Genomic DNA, 20,919 nt, shown 5'->3' on the forward strand with positions numbered 1-20,919 from the left:
CTGTGTCATTTGGAAGTGTTTTGATTTATTACAGCACAACAGCTGCTATTTTTAGCTTCACTGCTCACATTATATTCTTTTTGCAGGCAGATTTGCAGACTTGTTAAAATAAAAAGATTCTCTCAAGGTTAGAAATATGGTTGCAAAAACAAAAACGGCTTAGTGCAATATTAACTACATAGCAGTGCAATATTAACTACTCAGCATAAAGTTTTCGTAATTAAAGGATAAAGAAAAGATGAAAAATTTATACCCCGGCCTCTTGAAGTCACAGGTGTATTCAACAAAGAACTGGAGGAAAAAAACTAATTTGCCCGGCTCTCCTCTGCTTCCTTTGTTAAATGCGGACTGATTTCAAACTTTTTCTTTTGTGCGCCAAGTTTGTTATGATAGCTTAAATCCGAATTCGTACTGGAAACACCCAAATAATTCTTTTATTGTTGGATTTAAATTCGGCTTTGTTGGTTTAGTCTGCGAGCAGTGATCTGTCAATTTTGACACCCAAAAGCTATATGCGCTGAACAATGACTGCTGTGTTTGCCATTCAGTTTACTTTGAAAAAGGCACAAAAAAACCCGAATGAGTTTAAAGTAGTTCGAAGTCGTCATCCAGTAGCCCGCCCGGTTCTAGTTCCTGTGGTTTTCTTTCACCTTTTTATTTGTCCTTGGTCTGTAGGTTACATTAAGCACATATGCCGCTGCCGATGACTTGCAGTAATCAAAAAGCAATTACCCCTCTTGGTAAATAAAATTTTAAGCTTTTGATTCTAGGGCAGTGGTTCTCAAACTGTGGTACGCGTACCACTAGTGGTACGCCGGAACTTTTCAGGTGGTACGCGAGTAGCTTTCTGTGATATACCTATTTCCAAAATTGAGCCTAATACCTAATTTAAGTCTGATTTAGAATAGCAACTCAACTGACAAAACCGATCACCCTTGGTTTAAACGAAACTATAGTTTGGGATACTCTTTTGAAATTGCTAAATATGCTACCTGGGGTGAGAAAATGGGCCTATTTCTTGGTCTATCAATTCACACAGGGTTTTGGTGGTACGCAACGATAGAAAAAGTTGTCAGGTGGTACGCGATCCGTATAACATTGAGAACCACTGTTCTAGGGAATATATACACTTCGCCTTTTAGGCACCATAGTTTACCGAGAGCTCCAGACACCTTTTGAGCAATACTATGCAGGTTTTGGCCAAACCGCATTTTAGCAGATAGTTAAGTCTGTGTTTTTTTTGTCTGGCAGCAATATACAATAATGTGCCCCAATATAAAGGTTCCATCTGCAAGCACTAACTTATATGTTAAATTTCACAACCGTTTGTCGAACCAAACCATCAGGACTGGGCAGTCAGCAGCAAAGAAAACAAAAAATGTCCCTTTTAAAACAGGGAACCATTAACATCCAGTCTGCGTTCCTGGTATTTACATGGTTTCGGTGCCATTTTCGAAACTTACTAAAAAAAGCACCGTTGGAGCGCAGAAAAAAACAAACATTTGTGGTAAAGTCATACATTGCAAAAACTCCTTTGAAAAAGAGTACGCCCTCTGAAACAACAGCAAACTCAGGAGTTTAGACTTGATCAACACCAAGGACATAAACAACATTTTTTGGCCGTTCTCGCACATTTTTATTGAGCAGCAAAAAATGCTGGCTAGATCTTCCATTTATCCGAATGCAACTCGATGTTTTCAACCAAACCCCGACCCATAATTTTATAATCCTCCAGCACCGAATGGACACTAGGGGCGCATTTGTCACCGTCCAACATTTCTACACATGAAGCGGTTGAGAGCTGTGAGAAAAAAAAAAACGGTTGTTGTTTCACAAAGTAAACGCATTGACACCAATCTTACCTTGAACTGTTTCGGCTGAAAGGCATTTGGTCTCCACAAAACTCCAATCACCGAACCTCCATTGTCATCATGAAAGAACAATGCAAGATCACCGAAGCAATTCTAAAACAAAACACACACTGTGACGTCATACCCTTGTTACATGACGTCATAATCTACGAACCTCGAGGTCAGATAAATAGATTTGAACCGGATCGAAACCGACCACCGGAAGTAATGTCATCGTTTCGTCATCTTCGTAATTATGGTTACGCCGCACCGAGTTGTGTTGGGCGATCTGCTCATGTCGCCTTGGCAACCAACACGACCTCAAGTGAATAATGACGTCATAAACCCCAAGAGACGGAGTAAAAATTGACTAAACGTAAAAATTGTATTTTTTGAAAAATATCGTTAATTTTTTTTGATGACTCACTGTCTGATCCACGGTATTTTCCGATGACAAGAACGACTCAGCACTTTTAAGGCAAATTTGTGCCAAATCCTTTAATCTTCGCAAAATAACTTTGCTTGGTTTTTCAGTTGTCCATAACGATTGTGTTCGCTCTTTTGACGTTATAATAGACAATGGCGGAAGGGCTTCGCGATTTTGCTTAAAATGTTGTAAAATCGATTCGTAATCGGATTCTGCAAGAAAAAATAGATTTAAGAGTTTTACAATTAGCAAAACCTACCAGCACATTTTCTGTCATGTAGGCCTGGGTATTTTACAAATAATTCTTACAACACTGTATTTGGTGAGCTTGTAAGGCCTGTATGCTACCCAACCGATGTGCTAGAAGCGTCAAGCTGAATTAAATCATTAAAAAACACTTACTTGACAAATCGTTGTTGAAATCCACAATTACTGGATTGGCAGCAAAATCAAAGCTTGCACAAAATCGAAGAAAACGCAGAAAACCAGCTTGCGCAGAACTGAAATAGTAAAAAGATCCTTAAACATTTTCAAACAACAAGAGTTTTGTAAACAGACAAACTCATTTATTCACAACACAAATTTGCCTTAAGGTCAGCACAGTTGGTGTGTTTAATTTCATGCCGTTGGGCGGTTTTTAACGTTTAAACACTCCATACAGTTTTTGGCATAACATTTTGTAGGGTATGACTTGCACTACAAACTCTCAGTAATGAATTCAGTTTACTAAAACTTTAACGTTTTTACATCTCAATCGACTGTTCTTTCAAAACGCGACAAGTTGAACATGGTCCCATTTCCGTTTTCATTTTAACGGTCCTATTTTCGTTTTTTTAATATGCAACTTTCCCGAAATAAAATTCGCACAGAAACCCAGCGCAGTTAGTGACCAGAAAGCGGCTAAAGCAGTGGTTCCCAACCTTTTTGTAGTTACGGACCCCTTTTATAAATTTTCTAGGTCCGCAGACCCCCAACGTAATTTAGTCTTGTTATGTTTTCACGGACCCCCTGAAACCATCTCACGGACCCCTTGGGCGTCCGCGAACCCCAGGTTGGGAACCATTGGGTTAAAGTTAAACGAAACGTTTTTAACACAATTTTGTACTGCACTGACGGTGGCAAATTGCTTACCAGGCCCGCAAGCGCTGGAAAATCAGAAATACAGATATAAAACTGAAACAAGGCCATTTTGACTGACCCTGGTGCGGTGTAAGGATATGGATTCGTGTAGAGATGAGCCACTAAAAGTTCGACCGCTTCTGATGTGATTTGTGTTGAAAGTAGTTGAGAGTTTATCCAGCGTTTCGCGAGTCGACAGCTTCCACTGTAAGACTGAAAATTTTGCCGCAACCTGTAACAAAAATGGACTTGATTACAAGATTAGGGTTCAAATCCATGTCCGAGATCAGAAAACCGCTGTGCTGAAATAAATGTTTTGGTAAGTTTTACTTTTAGAAAAATTTGTTCTGGAAGAATTTTTTTGGGGGGGTCGCATTAAAAAAAGTTTTTCACAAAACAAAAACCTTTATTTTTTTTTAACTAAAAACCCACATTTATGTATTCGGTGCATTTTATTACTTTCATAGGTTAAAAATTCTCAGTATTTCGGACCATAGGAATGTAAAGGAATCGGACCATAATGCAGTGATATTAAAATCCAAACTGGACTTACCCATTAATTGAACTGGACAGTAGAGGTAAGTGAACGGTTTGTTTGGCAAGCTCCAGCGACTGTGGAGTGTTCCGGATTTTCACCATTCCATCTGGGGTTGTGTGAGTTTGTAGAATTGTCACTTCACGATGATAAGCAACACAAATACGAAATACATGCCCATCCTGAAAAGATAGGTCATTTTTAGCAAAGCCATTTTGTTTGTATTTTTGCAACTTTTAACGCACGTTTTAACGCAAACAGAGAACCACCAAAATCCGACGTATGATTTTTTAACAGTTACAGAAATTTCCATATGGCCCGGTACTATTAAGAATGCCTAGCAGGGCCGCTTTAACTTTCAAGCCCTAACGTTATCACTCAAGAAACTAATAACTTTGTACGCGATAATTTACACACAAACATTTAAATTCAACTTAAACTGTATTACAAGTGTTTCTAACGTTTTTAGAACATTATTGGTCAGCCAAGTACGTTTCTTTAAACCAGGGGTGCACAACCTTTTTGCTACGACGGCCGCATCGCAGCTCTTTATTTCACCAACGGCCGCCATTTGCCTTATTGTTTTTGTTTCAATATACTGATGCAAAGAAATTGGTTTATATCATATATATGTACCATCTAATGGCACCCAAAAAGTCGAGATAAACTTCTAGCTTGGTGCACAGATGGAGCTGGACAGTATGAAGATCGGTCTTACGTGTTCATGATGTCATAATCTATATTGTGATGCATGAAGTACCTGTTTTGTTCGCATTGTTTGCAAACAATAAGCGTACAAAAGGTCTGATGCAGTGTCTACTGGGCTGGTAATACTCTTTTAGTATCACAAAAGCTATTGAGAAAAGTTTAAAAATCCAAATATTTAGCAAAGGAGTTTTATTTACATCACGGCCGCCAGTACATGCATTTTGTGAAACATGTTCACGGCCGAACAAACTCGTCTTTACGGCCGCAGGTTGTGCACCCCTGCTTTAAACAGATCCAAGTCAAACTATACATACCATTAAAACGTCGACGTGGGTTTGCGCTGGAATACAGATAAGTTTCGGATGGTTTTGTTTCAGCTCATCCGACATAGCGATGTGAAAGGCAGCTTTAAGCCGGCGGAGCGCTGCTGCCTCTTGTGGCCATTTTCCACTACCTTCCATGTGACATATTACTATCAAATGAAAACAACTGTTTAAAATATCGAAAACGACAATGCACCAATATAAATAGCAGGGATGGGCTAAAATAGCAAACGTTCTGTTTGGTCGAAGACCGAGCATCTTACGTCGGTGTTAGGCCGAGCAAGCTGGGTGCATTGTGACGTCACAAACATTCAGTTTTGTGCTTTCCAAGGTCCCTTAGGCTTAGAACGTCACCAGCGGTGTATTCAGATGTACAGGGTACAGGAATACGCATTTTCCCACCATTAACGCATTTATAAAACAAGACATTTTTGTTCTTGGATACCTTTTGAGCATTAGTTTTGTATGTTAGCAGGACATGCATATGCGAATTGAATACTCGGGGTTTGACCGAGCATAAAAAATCCATGTTCTTCTGGCTTGGCTCTAATAAACAGTATATCCCGAATAAATAGGACAAGAAAATGTCTCCAACCTTCAATAGGTGAAACATATGCGGGACATTTCTTTTCAGGAACCGGAACATTGATTTGTTGTTGTGAGATTCGAATCGCGTGGCTCTGATTGTCAGTGGTGCATTTACATGGGGGGTAAACCTAAAGAAACATAGCATCAGGGGTAGCACCAGCTCAAACTTAGTGATTTAAATACATAAAGCATGCAAGAAAATTGCTTAGTGTAATCGTGTACCAACCAGCTTTCTAAGTTGTGTGGAATTTACCCACACACCATTTTCTAGTATACAACTGCTTTTGGTAGCTTTTGATGAGCGGTAGCACTTACTTCGGTATGTCTCAGTACAGGGGAAACTCCTTGAAGATTGGTGATTGACAGTGGAAGGGTTGTCAGGTTGCGGAGTCTCGAACAAAGATTGTTAAACACTATGCTGCAATCCTGAAAGGCTTCTTCACCTGAGGAAGAAGAGAAAATAGAAGTTCTCAGTCTGATGAGGAATGCCCATGCTCCAAATAGATATCAAGAGCAAATTGCTTTTTTTCAAAATCTTGAAGTAAATGTTTATGCCATTTTAAGTTTAACAAAAGATTAAGATAGTCAAAACTGATTATGTACTTGTGCCATGTAAAACAACTAATGTAAAGACAAGACTATACACAATAGCACCGTACAGCCAGTGGTGGGATTCAGTCAGTTCTATAGAACCGTTTCACAAAATTTTATGACATCAGCAAACCGGTTAGCATTACTGGTTACTGTCTATGGACTTTTTGTAACAGAACCGGCTAAAAAAAAATTTGATTCCACCACTGAGTATAGCCACATCAGACCAATAAAAAATCTAGTTTTTTTTAGGTTTTTAACTTTTCCATTAGAACTGGCGTAAATAAATATTTAATAAGGTGGATAAAAACATCAGAGCAAACTTTTTTATACCTGTGCCAACAAATCCAATCTTGGTGCCATTTTTTATACTTCTTTGTGGAATCTTGAGGAAATCTTCAAATTGAGTTGCTAGAAATTTTACTGCAGATGGATTTATGTCACAATGTCTGGATGAACAAAAAAGCAATATAACATAAATCAACTTTTTGAAATATATATACTGTAATCATGACAAAATGCATCATAAAAGTTAGGATTATTTCCAATTGATCAGATTATATCCACCAAGAAAATATGAAAATAAATATTTTAGAAGTTCATTAGATGTTTTTATTCGCTTTCAACAACTGTAAAGTTTTCAGAAATTCAGAGGATGACAATCATGACATATTAATGAATTTATTTAACTATTTGCATTGTAACATTACGTGGTGGATGCTTACCGCTTTAGAAGAAATTTGCAGATATTAAAAGGAATTTCTCGTTTTTCAGACACACTATTGGATTTCCAGACAACAGCTTCACAAATCGCTCCATCTTTAAATCTCCGAAGTTCTGATTTTTCACCCCAGAATTCACGAAACACAACAGCCTAAAAAATGGAAATTAAACTTACCACCAGGCTGTAACATTACCCTTGCAAAACTGTTTAAGTAACTAAACTAGTCACTTCTGTTCCAATGCACAAAATCACAAGTAAATTTTGGTAAATTTTCAAACCAATTCTTATTTAACTTCAACACAATTTGAGTTGATGTTACTTTCCAGCCAACCTCAGGTGAATCAGCTGATGGCCCTCGTTCTAAAACATCGGAAAATGATTCCTGATTCAACAAGAAACCAAATGTCAAATTGGTTTCAACTTCTTTCCATTTTGGAGGTTCCTCATCAATTTTCCACTGCAGAAAGTTTGACTTTTAATTTTTCTAATTCAAAACGTAACAAGACCGAAAACGGGTTTCTACTATAAACAGGGTTGCCATCAACATGGATGCAAAAATAGGGTCCACTGTAAATTTTTATACAAAACAAAACAAAAACTTTCGAGCAAATCTTTACATTGATACGAGCCATGACATATTATATGCCATATATTTTCCCAGAAACAATCTGTTTCAGAAGCTCCTTGTTCATACAAAATACTCCATGCGTTACAAGACAGCTCAGGTCTAGGTTTACTTCTACCTGTAGCAGGGATTTGACTGTGATTTCACTAGTTTGTTCTTTGTAATTGTTGAAAATAAAACAAACTAAGGACTCAAGCCAAAAACGAGGACATTTCTTAGAAATAAGATCAATAGATTTAACTTGGACATTCCCCTTCAAAATAAGGACACATCTTAGAAATAAGTATGGTATGGCAATCCTGACTATAAAAGTAGCATACAATTATTGGAGCATACAGCAAAACGTCACAAAAAATACCCAAAATAAAAATGCACTTTTTGCACCATCTTGTTTTAAACCCATTATTTCCTAATATAAGTGTTCATGAACTTTGAATTTTAGAATAACAACTGCACTTATTTTAGTCATTTTTACTTACAGGTTTGTATGAATGCATTTTAATGCCAAGTTGTTGAATTCTGTTTCCGAGTCCTTTTCTCAACATAGAGGTAATATGGGTAAGAGTGGCAGCGATGCAATTGCTCCCATGGTCAAGAACTTTGTCCTGAACTTGCAGCCTTTCAGCAGTTTTTCGTAAGATGCCAGTTTTCGTTAACCTTGTTTAATAACAACAAAGCTTTTTATATAGATTGATGTTTTAAATGCCAATTTTGTTTTTGGTCAAATTATAGTCTAACTATTGTTGTGCTATTCATTAAATGGAAATTAACAGTTATGTTATTCGCAACAAAATACATTGGTGACAGTTGTGTGTATTTATTCATCACCTGTGTTATATTAGATTTGTTTTACCGCTGGCATTTCTAAATACTTTTTCAAAGTGAATTTTACTAATCATTTGTGATTGAATTTAATTTGGTGTTTTATGTATTTCAAAACCGTGCTAATAAATAGGACAAAACAGTTTTTTAACTTACTTGATAATTTGATCATATTTTTCTACAAAAGAAACTTGTTTTAAGAAAACTGATGAGAATCCACTTTGTTTGTCATCTAGTGCATCCAGTGATAACCGAGCTTCGTGACATACCTGAAATATTTTCAACATTTTGCATTAACTATCGGAATTTCATTGGTTGCAAGTAAGTTAGCCTAGATGACGTTTGTGATCCTGCACATTAATTAACAAGGCTGATTGAAGTTAACTTTTATTCTGTGGATTTGGACTTTGAAACAATAGCAAAATGTATTTTAATACTGTATGTTCAAAGCAAACCTGTTGATAAACAAGCAAAGGCATATCTGCACAAAGATTCAAAGTTCCACTGGGATCAACAAATACAACTTCAAAATAATTGTGAAAGTTTGACAAGTTTTCATTTTTGTTCAATGAAATTCCATTTGTATTCCAATTACTGCTCCCTAAAAAAAATTTTTTTTCATATTAATTGATTGTTTGTTTCATATGTTTAAACCGGAAAATGACCAACATTGGTGCAACAGAAAATGACAAAACACTGCTGTTTGTTAAATATTGATGATAACGGAGTAATATCTTGAAGTTTAAACTCACCTAAATATTGAAAAGTATTCCTGATAATTTGGTAACTGCTCATAAGCTTGTTAATTTTGTTGGTTGATACAAGATATGAAATCAACATTGACATAATAAATCCATTGAAACTTCCATAACCCTACATGGAAAGAAATACTGTCAGCAAAAAGATCATGGCTCTTGACTCCACAGTGTTTCAAATGCAATTCCCTTTTGCTCACTTTTGTGCATCACAGGTGTAAGAAATTTGATAAAAAAATCATTTTTGATAACTTAGTTTACCTTGTCAAAGTCGCGCTGCCTTAGCCAAACTTTTAATAACTTTACTGCATCTTTGAAAGACTGAAAATCACTTGATGTTTCGTACAGAAAATACAAATGTGATTCCATTAGCATATCCATCAGTATACAACTGTTGTAATGAGGAGTTGGCAACATAGCTTCATCTGTAAAATTTAAAATACATTCCTGTAATATTGTTTGTGTTTAATATGTCTTACTAAAAAAAAAACATTTTGTATCTTAGAATCTTAACACTATGTCAGCATTGTGCAAAAAGCTGTCAAATAAAATTTTCCTTTCTTTGGCATTCTTGTTTTCAAAACTTTTGGGTAAACATACAAGAAAGGGTTTGACTGAAGCTGTCTAATAAAACATCTTTTATGTTGATTTGTCCATCAAGGTTTAAAACCAAAAATGCCGAAAATGCTAAAAGAATACAAATCATTTTTTTTTCAAGTCACAAGATTGAATATTGTCAAACTTAATGGAATAGATTTCAAAATACTATATTGTCATACACAAAGCCTCGATATACTATTTTTACAAGCTCAGAAGATAAATTTTACCCATCCTTACCTGCAGTTGGTTGTGCACCTGTATACCAAGTCTGTCTTACATTACTTTTATCCGGAGAAAATCTTTCCAGTTTCAAACAGCCAGGCTCCAGACATGCATGCAATCTAACAGTAATGTTGTTCAGCACTCCTGTGGCAGAAATACTTGTTCAGTCAATTTATACTATGGGTTTGTATAAGTCTTAGGTTAATCCTTTTTTTAAGTTTCCTTTTTCAGCAAAACAGCATTTAGGAAACACGCCACACTTTTTACATTTATGCTACACCCTACTCTCAAATTTTAACTGAATATAGAAAAATGTCAGATTAACTGTTAATTAATTGTGTCAAAATATTTTATTAAAACTAAAAGAACCTTAAAGTTATTGTTTACCTGGTGGTGGAATGATTAGCACGATTGGTTTCATTGGGTTTTCACCAAAATATGAAAACTGGATATCAAAAACTAAACTGGAATTTGCAAGATGAGATGCAACATGCGCAAGGTACAGTGCACATTTTCGCAAATATCGCTGATTCAAATGATCCTTTGCTTGAAAACAATCCTAACAAACAGAGACAATTAAGGTTAATGGGCTATGATAATGCAGAAGTTAAAATATAAAAATACATAAAATACTACAAAAGGCACATATTATATAAAATTCATTCTAGCAAATTCAAAGTCTTTTAATAAAACATGGGACATTTTAAAATTTAGATTAAACAATAATTCTAAATTTATTACTAACAATAATTTAAAAAAGAACAAAAATGTCACTTTGCAACACTTTTCAATGGAAAGTTACAATACCTTTGGCATAATAAGCAGAAGATCCACATTAAGGTCGTGTTTCAGGCAAGAATCAAGTTGGTAGCTTCCAATGAGTTTAATTTCACTTGGTTTTAGGAATTTCATATTTCCCTTTACTTTTGTTGGATTGCAAACAAAAGGAAATGAAACAGAAGAGGAATCCAACCAAGCCATACTTTGCAACTAAAAAAATAACAGGTTATTTGTTTGCAAATCAAAATTAAATCATATATCAAACAAAGCAATTACCACAGCGCAAGTACAAAATCATAAAAGTAAATCTAGAGCCCTTTTCAATTCGTTAGAACAATATTTATAAAGGTCAATATGTCTAAATTTTTTTGCAAATTTGCAATTATTTCTTACTGCAGCAGATTCAGTTTCCTGGCTGGACATAATAGTCTCATGAAGAGAATGAAGGTAAACATCAATTTCTGCTCTCTTTTTATCATGGAGAGATATTTCTTTCAGTGTTTCCTTTATCTAGAGATATAACATTACTTAAAGTACAATTTATTGCAGGTAAATACAAACATTGATTCTATTAGCACAATAAACATAAATTCTGTAATACACCCATGCATAGGTGCCGAGTAGGCGGTGGCAGGGTGGCGCCGCCACCTTGGGTTTCTAAAGCATGGTGGCGGCCACCGTGGATATTTTGGTTTGTTTGCAGCGGTATCACACGAAATTTCGTCAAATATGAAAAACAATTCGGAACAGTTTTGCTTTTAAACAAGCGTACCGGCCAAATAGCCACAAAACGTGGTTTAAAACTGCAACGTGCTTAGGTTAGTGCCTTGTTTATGACGTAAAAAACACAATTGTCTACCAGTGAATGCTTGGTCATAATCGTTTACAATGAGTATGTGTTGTAATAAACGGTTATCTCAGGATATAAAGCAGCAACAACTCGACGAAACGTTTTTTGAACGTTACGAAACCAATGACAAACTTTACAGAAACGTGTTGCAATTGCCAATTATTCAAACATATCGTTTTTCTTCTAAATTTTAACGATCTTTGCATTTTGTGGGAGGTTTGTTGGGCTTTCAGTTCTTGTGATTGCACTCATTAATGACGTCACATAAAGTGACGTCATATTTTACGTTCGCCACCTTGCATTTTTGTAAAACTCTGCGCCTATGCACCCATGTACCACAAACAATGTAAGAAAACTTAAAATACTACTAAGCGATGTTATTTGTGTGCAATGGCAAGTTTTGCCCAAATGTTGATTTAAAATTTCCTTATTTGCTGTTTTTTGCCAATAAAAAAGATGCAACTATCTGGAAACATCAATTTTATCACAAAAACATTCACATGCACAGCAGTCTAGATAACAAACTCTTGCAGACTGATATTTTATAGCTTCAGCAGAATAGAACAACCTTACCTCTAACTTTACTAAATTGGAATGAAACAGCATTTCCGTTTCCCTTAGGTCCATAAGTTCCTCATTTGTCGGCGGTTTGTAAAGTTCACTTCGGGAAAGTTTAGCAGGTGGAGGTCCATCAACATCAGTCATTGCCATATCATGCATTTTACTAAATAAAAATGTACTTACAAGACCTAAAAACAATTTACATTAGACTTGCACTATTTGCAAAGAAGTAGAATATCAAACATTTTGCAAGTTTTGCACCCTTTACCAATACATTTTAACCTATTTTTAAGATACATACAAAAACATGTTTACAATTTTACCATTGGCTTCATTACAACACACCACATGAATATAACCCAGTGTCAATATCAATAAGAGTATCAAACAACATTGATTTCTAATGCATTGCTTCAATACTAAAGTTTTGGAGCAACCATACAAGGATGAACAATCAATAATATTTTCTATTTAGTACAGTTATTTATGCCACAGAAATGCCAAATCGTTCAGCTCGTTTTCTTTTCTTTTCATCAGATGCACTGTCCAGTCCTTTGGAAGAACCAAAACGCTGTTGTCTCTTCAGTTTTCGTTCTTCTTCATCCGTTTTTGACAATGTGTCAGATGTAATTACACCAAAGCGTTCTGCTCTGGACTTTAGTTTCTCTGTGTTTACAGGGCCAGCAGCACTTGCATTACCACTACCAAAGCGCTTGGATCGATTTGCTAATCTATCCGCATCAGACAGTTCATTTGCTTTCAGGCCAAACTTTTTAGCACGAGCAGCTTTTCTCTCCTCATCAGTCATATTTTTAGAAGGTTTCAATTCAGTCACAGCCTCCTCCTGAGGTTGAACATCTGTTTCTTCTGCAACCTCTTTTTCTTGAGCAACATCTTCCTTTGGTTCATCAGGCTCCTCTTCCTCCACCAACTTGGAGTTATTCTCTTCCTCCTCAGCCTGTTCAACCTCCTCATCTTCCAGGATTGCAGGATCATCATCTTCCACTTCAGCACCTTCATGCTCCTCCAAATACTGTTGAAGTCTTTGAATCAAATCCTGTTTATTGCCAGACACTTTTTGGCCACGGAGTTGCAACTCCCGCTTTAGGTCTGCAATTTTCATTTTGTTCAAATCCAAAACAAATTCTTCATCCATTTTGGTAGTAAATGGTATTTGTATGATATAGGTCTAAAATTTACTACTCCCTGTTAAACTGACAACACAATAGTAAAAAAATAAAAATACAAAAAAAACTTTTTTCTGGAAACAAGATAACACGCTATTTCTTCTAAATATTTTTTTGAATTGAACTACAACACATTCTGCACCTAAAATATTAAAGCATGTTTAAACTTGGTACAACTACAATCATTAAACAAAACATTTGCAAATGCAACTAAATTTACAAAAGTCGCGTGTGTCTAAAAATCAAAACTTACTTTCACTTAGCCCATAGTGGCACATAAACTTCAGTGTTCAAAAGATGTTTTTAAAATATTTGCATGTGAAAATATAAATTACGCATAAACTTCTTACTTTACAAAAATTACAATTTGTCTTTAGGAATTTAAACAAGGTTTTAGAGCACAAACAACAAAAATGATTTAGTTTGGATTTAGACTGTTCGGAAAAAGAATTATGTGAGTTGTGTTTGATAGAAATCAACTTTACCCAAATTTGTAGGCGCAGTTCACTTATTAAATGTATTTACAACTACATAGATACACTTGCATAATCGTTTTATTTTTGCAATAGGACAATAATAATTAGTGATGCACCGAACCTGCCTAAAAAGGTTCGGGCCGAAACCGAATATTCGGCCACGAGGCCAAATAATTTCGGCCGAATCAGGTCGAACCTAAAATCCTGTTCTTATGGATGTTTTCAACTGAACATTGTGTCGTTGATGCGAGTGAAGTAAATTATGACAAATCAATATTTTATAGATACAACAATTAGTTAATTATGACGTTTTTTATTGGTGAAAATGATAGTTTGGGCATTAATTCCATGCAATCAAAAAGTTCGGTTTCGGCCGAATTTTCAAAAAAGTTCGGGCCGGAACCAAAACATCGAAAAACAGCGTATTCGGCCGAAATGTTTCGGCCAACCGAAACTTCGGTGTATCACTAATAATAATCACTTTTAAGCAGGGGCGGCTCGTGCGAGGGGGCTGCGGAGCTGCAGCACCCCCAGTATTTTTACTTGACATTCCTATTCCAAGTTGTTATACAAAACAATCTTTACATATAGTTTTTATGTTTGATCAGTGTATACTAAGAATAACTTTTATGGCATTAATCGGCATTTTATTAAAATAAAATTAATAAAAATTTTGTATTATTTAAAAAAAAAATTTTGAAAAAATAATAATATGTTATCTATGGCGGAGCTGCAGCTCCAGTTTCGTGACGTTTCATGACGTTTTCAGTTGTGCGCATGCGCACTTGGAAAAGCTACATGCCGGGCGAAATAGGCGAGAGGGGGCTGTGGCTCGCGCAGCCCCTCGCGTGACGTAGCGCTAGTTGTGTTGTCTGCTTCGCATCAGTGAGCTCCAAAGCCAAACCCGTGTACTGTGTTTTTAAGTTCGACAGTAAGTGCAGTTAAAGAATTACTTTGCTATCATTAAATTTGTTGTTTGACTGTTAGTCGTGACTTTTTAAGATGACTGTAAGTGGGTTTCAGGTTTTACAGTTATCATTGAATTAAATAAGTGTATCTAATCTAACACCTTGAAAAAGAAAAAAAAGGTCATCTAACACCTTCAAAAGTCACAATTAACCTTTATAATAAATACCTGAATTTAAAAGAGTTATGAAAGTATGGGACAAAACATCTGCTACTCCAATGTCATGCAGGAATAAGCAACAACAAGAAATACTTAGTTTTAGTTCCTAATGCTACCAAACAATAATTAAATTTGTGACTGTGAAGTTAAATGCCTTACTGAAATTCAGGCAATATCAAATGCAGAACTAACAACTGCAAGCAACAGGAATTTTGAAATGAAGACAAAAAAGAGTGAAGACAATTTAAAGTGTGGATTTCTTAACACACCATATGGACAGTATTTGGCAAATACAAATACTATTTGCAATCAAGTGCAATCATGTGTATTGATATAATGGACATGTACTGTTTGTCTAAACAGTAGCTGCTAAATTGCTTCACAGGAAGTGTTGCTTAAGAATGATTATTCTACAGACAAGATAGTAGTGACACCAAGCACATCCTATTGTTGACAAAGAACAGCTAGCTACTCAAAATGTTTCTGTAGATCTGATGTTCATGATTACTTTGAAAATAATTAATCTAGAGATGATGTTTTGACAAGTTAAACTACTAGGATGAAAAATCCTTTTTTGCTGTTTCCATGATTCCTTCAAAGGCAAAACAGTTCTTTTTAACGCTGACAAAGATGCCAGTTTTGCTGAGGAACACCAATATATCCAAAAGACTTGCAGTGCTAGTACTAAATAGAAAAACATTTTCTTAGTTATCATTTGGGATTAAGGAAGAAGCTATCAATTATCATGCCCTAACTATAACCTCATGATTCATTTTGGTTGGAAAAAGGAAGCACAAGATTTAATAGTATGGTTTAAATTTAAGTGGGAGTGTTGTAAATTTTAAAGCTTGAAGGCGGTTTGAACTTGAAGGAGGAATTACAAGCTATTTGTCAGCAAGCAGCAATTATTGCAGTTAAGAAACTAAAATACAATTAATAGTCTGTACGCAAAAATTCAAGAAAGATGTTTAAATGAACAAGTTCTGAAACCAATGTAATGTGGTTGTTAAATTTGTTAGTTATGATACCAATAAAAAGCTGTATGGCTAGTTTTTTTTGTGTGACAATAATCTGTGAAGTGTCATAGAATATGTTGAAAACGCTGACTGTGACTAAATTTACTCAAATGAAACATGAAAATTTTTGTTGTCGAACTGAAATTCCTGTTGTGTTTTACCGTATTTACAACCGCTTCGTTTCGAAGCTGTGCCACGTATGTTTTTGTTTTTCACATTATGACTGAACGTTATTGTGTTTAGCCCGTCGCTGTGCAAGTAAACAAAATACACAAATGATGCCGTCTGCTGTTTACACTCGTGTACATTATTGCGTCACAATAAAATTGCGTCACAATGGGTTATTGTGTTTAGCCCGTCGCTGTGCAAGTTATTGTGTTTAGCCCGTCGCTGTGCAAGTAAACAAAATACACAAATGATGCCGTCTGCTGTTTACACTCGTGTACATTATTGCGTTACAATAAAATTGCGTCACAATGGGCAGCACCCCCACAAATTTTAGGCACGAGCCGCCACTGCTTTTAAGTATTGAATTAAACACGAAACACCTTTATTCAAACTGTCCGCCAAAAACAGCAACTTTTCTTAAAATAGGTAATTGGCGAAATCGCTTCGTACTTCTATAACTAGCAATTGGCTCCAGAGAGTCAAAGGTTTTTAGGTACTGGCTCGCAATTGGAAACGGTTCAAGGCAACTCGGCAGCCAAAGTTGCAAACAACTTAAAAATTCTGCAAACATGAAATCAACATACATTAATCTATTGCCAGCAAGCCACTTGCGACTTGATAAATGTTTTTCAAATTTTGACATTTTGCCAGGAAATTCAGCCAGAAATTGTGCTTTACTTTCGTCATGGGTGTCCCTGTCGTATAAAGTCTTGGTGTATGTAGAACGAAAGTCGTAAATAATTCCTTGCAGTTGATCACAAAACCTGTTTTCTGTATCAGTTTCCGGGTATAGTTTTCCGTGTTTTCGAGCAAGATGCCTCATAATGGCATAACTTTCAGTTAGTTTAACGTCTTCATCAATCAAGTATGGTAGATTGGGAAAAGGAATACCAACACTTTCTTTGACGGCAAGCCAATCGCTTTTGTCATCAGTTTTGTAGTAATTGACCTCTGTGTAATCCACTCCAAGATAGTTTAGCATCAATCTAATGGGTTCACCTTTCGCACGAATGTTCCAGTAACCAAGAATCACTTTGGAGCTCATTTCACTAACTGTTTTGATTTAAGTAACAGCAGCGTTTTCGACAAGCAATCAGCAGGTTGTAAAGTATCCCCATATGGCGGTCTGGGCGATGTTTAGTTTAAAAACGTGTTGCTGTTGAAGTACGCGCGTGTGCGTAATGCTCGTGCACAGTGTGTGTGCCTTTTGCAACTTTTGTTGCTCGATTGTTTGCGTTTCGCTTCGGTGATCACATCTATAGTCAATAGCAAATCTTTAACCATAGACATGTACAATTGTGAGTGTCATATATTTGCTTAAAGTACAATCTCTGCTTTTAGTCAAATCTCCTAAATTTAATGACTCGCTGTTTAAGTTACCTGAATAGCACTGTTAAATTGGTGTTTGAATTATAATTGCAACAACATCATACGGAGGCAGGGACCATAGGATTGGAGCACAAAAACACATGCATTTGGCACATACTGAAGTTCAATTGTCTATGTGAAAACAAACGTGCACGCATGGGTGGTGAAGTGTTATCTACAATGCAGACAAATGTAACTTCATTGCAGTAAGGTGTACGCACCGGCCAAGCAACTATTTGTTTGCCAAGCGGAACAAACAAGGCTTGTGACCAAAATCAAGCTGGTTGGTGTAAGCGCAGGCCACTTACGTGCTAGACACGCCTGTGCACTCTAGTAAGCAATCATAAAGAAAAATGGCAGTTACTCTTGGATACTGGGAACTTCGTGGAAAAGGCGAACCTATAAAACTGATGATGGAATATATGGGAATAGATTACAAGATGAAGTTTTATCATTTTGGGGGTGCGCCCGACTTTGATAGCAGCGATTGGTACAGTAAGAAGTTTCAACTTGGAATAGATTTTCCAAATGTGCCTTACCTGATTGACGGTGATGTCAAGTTGACAGAGAGTTATGCAATTATGCGATACCTGGCCCGAAAGCATAAACAACTCTACCCTGAAACAGATGAAGAACACATAAAGTGTGACCAGTTGCAGGGCGTTATCTATGATTTCAGGGCTACTTACACCCGTACTTTTTACGATCGTGTCACCCATGAGCAATCAAAGACCAAGTTTTTGGAAGACTTTCCAGTAAAGATGGCTAATTACGAAAGCTGGTTAGCAAAATCCAAATGGCTTGCTGGTGATAGGCTCTTGTATATAGATTTCATGTTTGGTGAATATCTTAGCTGTTTGCTTCTGGTCTTTCCTGGTTGTTTGGATAACTTTCCAGTTACTAAGAAATACCTGGAAACATTTGAGGCATTGGAACGAATTGCAAGTTACAAGAATTCGGAAAGGTTTCAAAAATTCCCAATTCTCACTCCAAGAGCAATGTTTGGCGGAGAAAAACAGCCGAACTGAACGATTGTCTTGTTACAAACATGCAAGCACAGCAGTGTTGTAGAGCAATGGTGTGTCGTTTACAAATCGCTAATTTCGTAACGATTTAAATTAAATGCTTTGATCAGGATTGCTTAAAAGCGTCATGGTTGCCAAGTATTCAAACTTATATAACTTGTACAGGTTTGCATTAGTGAAACAGAATAAGGTTAACAGACTTAACACGCTCTGTAAATAAACTAGTTTAAAACAAATTTTACCCACTGATAATTCGAATATAGGCCACATGTCAAATATGTTACAGCTCGAATACTTTGCGACTTTTAGCACATCAATCGTCCAAACACTGAATTCTCCACTTATATTCGTCCAAAGTATCGTAACTGCGGGACCACGCCTTTGGAAAAAAAGAAAGCAGTTGAAATGTGTCAAGGTTTTGAGTTGTGACGTAACAATGGGAAAACGTTCATGACATTTGGGAGCGGGTAGTTATAAGGAACGAAAGGTTGGCTTTTCCATTCAGAACAACTCATAGGTAATTAATCAATCTAGTGCTTTAATTATAAGATTAATCAATTGCATGCTGCGCAGAAAAAAGAACTTGCGAGCATTTTTCTGCACAATGAACCCACATTTTTTTAACATTGTGCAATTCAAACGTAGCATTAGTATGCGGCGAAGTTGTATTACATTTTAATTCTGATCATGCATATTTTAACCTCTACATATGTTTCAATGTCTGTACCAGGGAGTCGAACCGCTTGTCATATGGGTTCAGGTTCGGTTCGGGTTCACTTGGTTTTGTTTTTAAGGGTTCGGGTTCGGTTCAGGTTTTTAACAATGTTTATTTTCGGGTTCGGGTTTTGTTCCGGTTTGGGCAAATTATCCGGTTCGAACCGGTTTGCGGTTTTTAAACCGGTTCAAATTTTTATTTGTTTTCATTTAATTCTAAAATCATCTGTCTGGCCTTATCAAACTCTAAAAAAATTTACCCGTGCACTGTTATTTTTGACACGCCCTATAAGTGTTATCTCGCGTATTCTTCACTGCGCTGTTTCTTAAAAATATCACAAAATATAAAACAGACTGCATTTTTTACTGGTTCGGTTCCGGTTCGGGTCCAACGCCAAACAAAATATGGGGTTCAACTCCGGTTCGGGTTTTTGGAAAATCGTAATTAGCGGTTCGGGTTCGGTTCGGGTTTAATGAAATTAACCGCTCAAACCGGTTCGCGGGTTCGGGTTCAGTTCCGGTTCGACTCCCTGGTCTGTACACACATGTTGCAAAAACCGCTTGCATTTCCGTCTATTGGCGGAAGTACAAAACGTTCGCACTGATTTTGCTTAAATGCGCACAAATACCTAAACCTAGACAAAGGAAATAAGCTTTTTTTTATCAAAAACATACAATATGTACGAGTCATATCGAGTTATTTTGTAGCACAGACAATAACTTTATTACAGAGTGGCGTTCCTAACTTTTATTACGTCGGGCCACCCAAAAAATATGTTTGCCAAGCCTGGTCGCTTAATAACAGGTAGTCGGTACTAGTACGATCCACTTCTGAGCAGGCCACAATCGCGCAACGTTAGTTTTTACATGCAAAACAATGGCAGTTACTCTTGGTTATTGGGATCTTCGTGGAAGAGGTGAACCTATCAAATCAATGATGGAATATATGGGAATAGACTACAACATGAAGTTTTATCATTATGGGGGTGCTCCTGACTTTAACAACAGCGATTGGTACAGTAAGAAGTTTCAACTTGGAATAGATTTTCCAAATGTGCCTTACCTGATTGACGGTGATGTCAAGTTGACAGAGAGTTACGCAATTATGAGATACCTGGCCCGAAAGCATAAACAACTCTACCCTGAAACAGATGAAGAACACATGAAGTGCGACCAGCTGCAAGGTGTTGTCAATGACTTTCGAAGTACTTTTACAAAAACTTTCTTCGATCGAGTCACTTTCGAACAGTCAAGAACCAAGTTTTTGGAAGACCTTCCAGTAAAGATGGCTAATTACGAAAGCTGGTTGGCAAAATCCAAATGGCTTGCTGGTGATCGACTATTGTACGTAGATTTCGTGCTCTGTGAATACCTTAGTTGTTTGCTTTTGGCCTTTCCTGGTTGTTTGGATAATTTTCCAGTGACCAAGAAATATCTGGAAACATTTGAGGCATTGGAAAGAATCGCAAGTTACAAGAAATCGGAAAGGTTTCAAAAATTCCCAGTCCTCAGTCCAAAAGCAATATTTGGCGGAGACAAACAGTAGTTGGGTGTCGTTTACAAGCCGCTAATTTTGTAACGATTTAAATTAAATTCTTTGGTGAAATCTTATTCAGGAATTTTTAATAGCATCAGTGCCAAGTATTTGAACTTACAGAACTTGCACAGACTTGCATTAGTTAAACAGAATGAGGATAATCAGGTTTATGCACTGTAGATTGTAGATAACCTAATTTTCATTGAAATATTGATCACCAAT

The 20,919-nt window shown here is 36.5% G+C and overlaps 4 protein-coding genes and 1 pseudogene across 5 annotated transcripts; 2 read left to right on the forward strand and 3 right to left on the reverse strand.

Moving 5' to 3' along the window:
• On the reverse strand, positions 1–12,253 carry LOC145214092 (nucleolar protein 6-like). The gene is made up of 23 exons (XM_080082554.1): positions 12,093–12,253; positions 11,063–11,179; positions 10,697–10,879; positions 10,277–10,448; positions 9,905–10,033; positions 9,329–9,492; positions 9,065–9,185; positions 8,768–8,913; positions 8,469–8,581; positions 7,970–8,147; positions 7,197–7,322; positions 6,867–7,015; positions 6,475–6,590; positions 5,866–5,993; positions 5,558–5,678; positions 4,954–5,111; positions 3,950–4,113; positions 3,476–3,628; positions 2,680–2,777; positions 2,278–2,489; positions 2,026–2,220; positions 1,863–1,964; positions 1–1,801 (listed from the first exon to the last, which is right to left on the reverse strand). The coding sequence occupies exons 1-23, from the start codon at positions 12,237–12,239 to the stop codon at positions 1,661–1,663; spliced, it is 3,333 nt and encodes a 1,110-aa protein (XP_079938680.1). The 5' UTR covers positions 12,240–12,253; the 3' UTR covers positions 1–1,660.
• A 15-nt stretch (positions 12,254–12,268) lies between these two features.
• On the reverse strand, positions 12,269–13,311 carry LOC145214117 (SAP domain-containing ribonucleoprotein-like). Its single transcript, XM_080082586.1, has one exon. It carries the CDS (start codon positions 13,234–13,236, stop codon positions 12,565–12,567), a length of 672 nt encoding a protein of 223 aa, XP_079938712.1. The 5' UTR covers positions 13,237–13,311; the 3' UTR covers positions 12,269–12,564.
• A 2,585-nt stretch (positions 13,312–15,896) lies between these two features.
• Positions 15,897–17,284, reverse strand: LOC145214126 (glutathione S-transferase Mu 1 pseudogene; annotated as a pseudogene). The gene has a single exon (XR_013856977.1). The product of XR_013856977.1 is annotated as a glutathione S-transferase Mu 1 pseudogene (transcript).
• Positions 17,285–17,321: 37 nt separating this feature from the next.
• LOC145214099 (glutathione S-transferase Mu 2-like) lies at positions 17,322–18,568 on the forward strand. Its single transcript, XM_080082566.1, has one exon. It carries the CDS (start codon positions 17,775–17,777, stop codon positions 18,447–18,449), a length of 675 nt encoding a protein of 224 aa, XP_079938692.1. The 5' UTR covers positions 17,322–17,774; the 3' UTR covers positions 18,450–18,568.
• Positions 18,569–20,037: 1,469 nt separating this feature from the next.
• Positions 20,038–20,706, forward strand: LOC145210442 (glutathione S-transferase-like). Its single transcript, XM_080079987.1, has one exon. It carries the CDS (start codon positions 20,038–20,040, stop codon positions 20,704–20,706), a length of 669 nt encoding a protein of 222 aa, XP_079936113.1.
• Positions 20,707–20,919: the final 213 nt, after the last annotated feature.

The sequence above is a fragment of the Phallusia mammillata genome, chromosome 1, assembly GCF_965637545.1.
Source record: "Phallusia mammillata chromosome 1, kaPhaMamm4.hap1.1, whole genome shotgun sequence".
NCBI lineage: Eukaryota > Metazoa > Chordata > Ascidiacea > Phlebobranchia > Ascidiidae > Phallusia > Phallusia mammillata.